The 1,833-nt window shown below is 37.8% G+C and overlaps 1 protein-coding gene across 1 annotated transcript in view; it reads left to right on the top strand.

Moving 5' to 3' along the window:
* Positions 1-1,459, top strand: part of LOC112081277 (zinc finger protein 239-like) — a 4,091-nt gene extending 2,632 nt beyond the window's left edge. The window contains exon 2 of the mRNA XM_070448720.1: positions 6-1,459. Within this exon, the coding sequence (XP_070304821.1) occupies positions 6-507 (502 nt within the window). The 3' untranslated portion in view covers positions 508-1,459. The remainder of the gene's footprint in view (positions 1-5) is intronic.
* Positions 1,460-1,833: the final 374 nt, after the last annotated feature.

Raw genomic sequence — 1,833 nt, 5'->3', positions numbered from 1 at the left:
TATAGCTGTGATCAATGTGGGAAGAGTTTTGCTAAATCTAGCAATCTGACTACACACCAGAGAACACACACAGGAGAGAAACCATATAGCTGTGATCAATGTAGGATGAGTTTTTCTACATCTAGCAATCTAACTAACCACCATAGAACACACACAGGAGATAATCCGTGCTGTGATCAATGTGGGAAGAGTTTTTGTACTCCTAGGTATCTAACTATACACCAGAGAACACACACAGGAGAGAAACCTTATAGCTGTGATCAATGTAGGAAAAGTTTTTCTTCTTCTAGCTATCTAACTATACACCATAGAATACACACCGGAGAGAAACCTTTTAGCTGTGATCATTGTGGGAAGAGTTTTTCTTCTTCTCGCTATCTAACTATACACCATAGAACACACACAGGAGAGAAACCATATAGCTGTGGTCAATGTGGGAAGAGTTTTACTCAGCCAAACAGCCTGAATATACACAAGCGGACACACACAGAGGAAGAGATACTCTGATAAAAGATCTCTGATTAAACATAAAATACATCAAGGAGTTGTTTCATGATATCAATTAAATAATGTCACAATGTAGAACGTTCTAACATTGTAGTAGGAGTATTTTATTGATGTCACAATGCAGAATGTTTTAACATTGTTGTAGGAGTTTTTTATTCATGTCACAATGTAGAAGCCTAAACATTTGTCCCTGTTACACTTCCCACGTTGGTGACCCACTTGAATGAAAATGCAACACTTCAAAATGTAGCAAACTGTTTTCTACAAATTGTCCTCTAACCAGGGATGTACACATTACTCCCAGATTCTGTGTGGTTTTTGAGCTGTTCGTTTTCACAGAACGTGCAACCTCATCTCCCTTCTGTCACACAATTGATTTCAACATGATATCGTTGAGTGATGACAAATAAGTTTTGTTCCTTTGTTTAGCGACCCCTAAATTTAAATGCATCACTCCAAAATGTAGCTGACTGTTTTCTGCAGGTTGTCCTCTAACCAGTGAGCTAAAAGATATCTCCCATTTCCATGTGTTTTTTTTAGTTGTGTTAGTTTCAACAGCACCTACAACCTGATTTCCCCCCTAATCAATATCAGTGATTTATTGCTACTTGTCAAAACAACAGTGTTTCTGGTGCTTGTGCAGTTTATAAGGAGCTTGTTTAAATAAATATAAATACAAGTAATATGATTATTGTGGCAGATGTTTGTGTATATAGTACATTTTATGTTTAGGTTTTCAATTTATCACAAACTGTCGACATTGGGGATATCCCACCTAGCAAAATGACGTTGAAAATAAGACTATGCCCGACGTACAATATAAGTTTGGTTTTAGTTGAAAGTTGAAAAGAAAACTATTTAATTTCAACGTACTCGCAGCTTATACACATGGACGCAGTATAATAAATCGGTCTATAATCAATTTTATTAACAATCTTAATAAATTGAGTCATAAATGTAGGATCTATTTGGGGGGAAGGTGTTACATTCTTTGGTTTTTCCATTTATGTTTTGAGGTTGGACTTTATCTCGTATAGCTTGTTTAGCCCGTCTAGCTCGTTAGCACGTAGGACGCACTGATTGGTGTCACCTCGTTAGTCAGTATGTGTTACACCTGTGCTGGCTTGTCCATCTCGTTAGTGGGAAGGTGTTTCACCTGAGCTGGTCCAGGTTCTATTTAAGAGTGTCTGGCCCAGTGCTCCAGTTGTCTTGATAGATGTGGAGAGTCAACACCTTTAGTTGCTCCACCTTTTTGGTTTGCCGAGAGAGATTAACTCTGCCCAGAAAGGAAACAAAAGAACCCACACCAAACTTAAAGACAGAAAA

This window comes from Salvelinus sp. IW2-2015, linkage group LG18 (assembly GCF_002910315.2).
Source record: "Salvelinus sp. IW2-2015 linkage group LG18, ASM291031v2, whole genome shotgun sequence".
Lineage (NCBI taxonomy): Eukaryota > Metazoa > Chordata > Actinopteri > Salmoniformes > Salmonidae > Salvelinus > Salvelinus sp. IW2-2015.
This window is presented reverse-complemented; position numbering and strand designations above follow the sequence as displayed.